Source organism: Alligator sinensis, unplaced genomic scaffold (genome assembly GCF_000455745.1).
Source record: "Alligator sinensis unplaced genomic scaffold, ASM45574v1 scaffold1740_1, whole genome shotgun sequence".
Taxonomy (NCBI): Eukaryota; Metazoa; Chordata; order Crocodylia; family Alligatoridae; genus Alligator; species Alligator sinensis.
This window is the reverse complement of record NW_005843154.1, coordinates 66,679-67,325: the sequence shown is the minus strand read 5'-3', so window position 1 is coordinate 67,325 and position 647 is coordinate 66,679. Positions and strand designations below refer to the sequence as shown.

General features: G+C 64.6%; 1 protein-coding gene across 1 annotated transcript in view; it reads right to left on the bottom strand.

The window, feature by feature from the left end:
- The window catches only part of VARS (valyl-tRNA synthetase), a 26,183-nt gene that overhangs the window by 13,173 nt on the left and 12,363 nt on the right, over positions 1-647 (bottom strand). Inside the window, 1 exon segment of the mRNA XM_025194051.1 lies at positions 404-528. Within this exon segment, the coding sequence (XP_025049836.1) occupies positions 404-528 (125 nt within the window).

Genomic DNA, 647 nt, shown 5'->3' with positions numbered 1-647 from the left:
CTCCCCCCACCCCACTTGAGCCCAGTTCCCCTTTTCCCTGGACCCAGTATGACCCAGTTCCCCCTCCCCTCCCAGATCCGGAATAGCCCAGTTCCCCCGCTCCTGCACCTAGTGTGGCCGATCCTCCGCCCTTCCCAAAACCAGTATGGCCCAGTTCCCACTCTGCCCCGGAACCCAGTTTTGCCCAGATCCCTCTTACCTCCTCCTGGGCCCAGTATGGCCCAGGTCCCCCCCAACCTAGTATGGTCCAGTTCCTCCTACCTCCCCCAACCCATCCCAGTTCCCCCCACCTCTCTGTGTCCAATCAAACCCAGGCCCTTCCCCCACCCCCAGTACATCCCAGCCGCCTCAATCCCTCCAGCACCCCTCTCCCCAAGACAGCCTGGTTTGGCCCCCTGGGTACCAGGAAGGGAGGGGGCACGTTGATGAGGCGCCCGCTGTCGTCAATGATGGTGATGCAGGCCAGGCCATGGCGTTGCCCCACCTCAAAGTCATTGTGGTCATGAGCTGGCGTGATCTTCACTGCCCCTGGGGTGGGGAGGGAGAAGGACAGCACAGGAAGATTGGTGAGGGGGGGCTGTCAGGGCCCAGCCTGCTGCCCCAGGCCCCGCCCACCACCTCCAAGACCCCCCCCTCAGCCCCCCCCC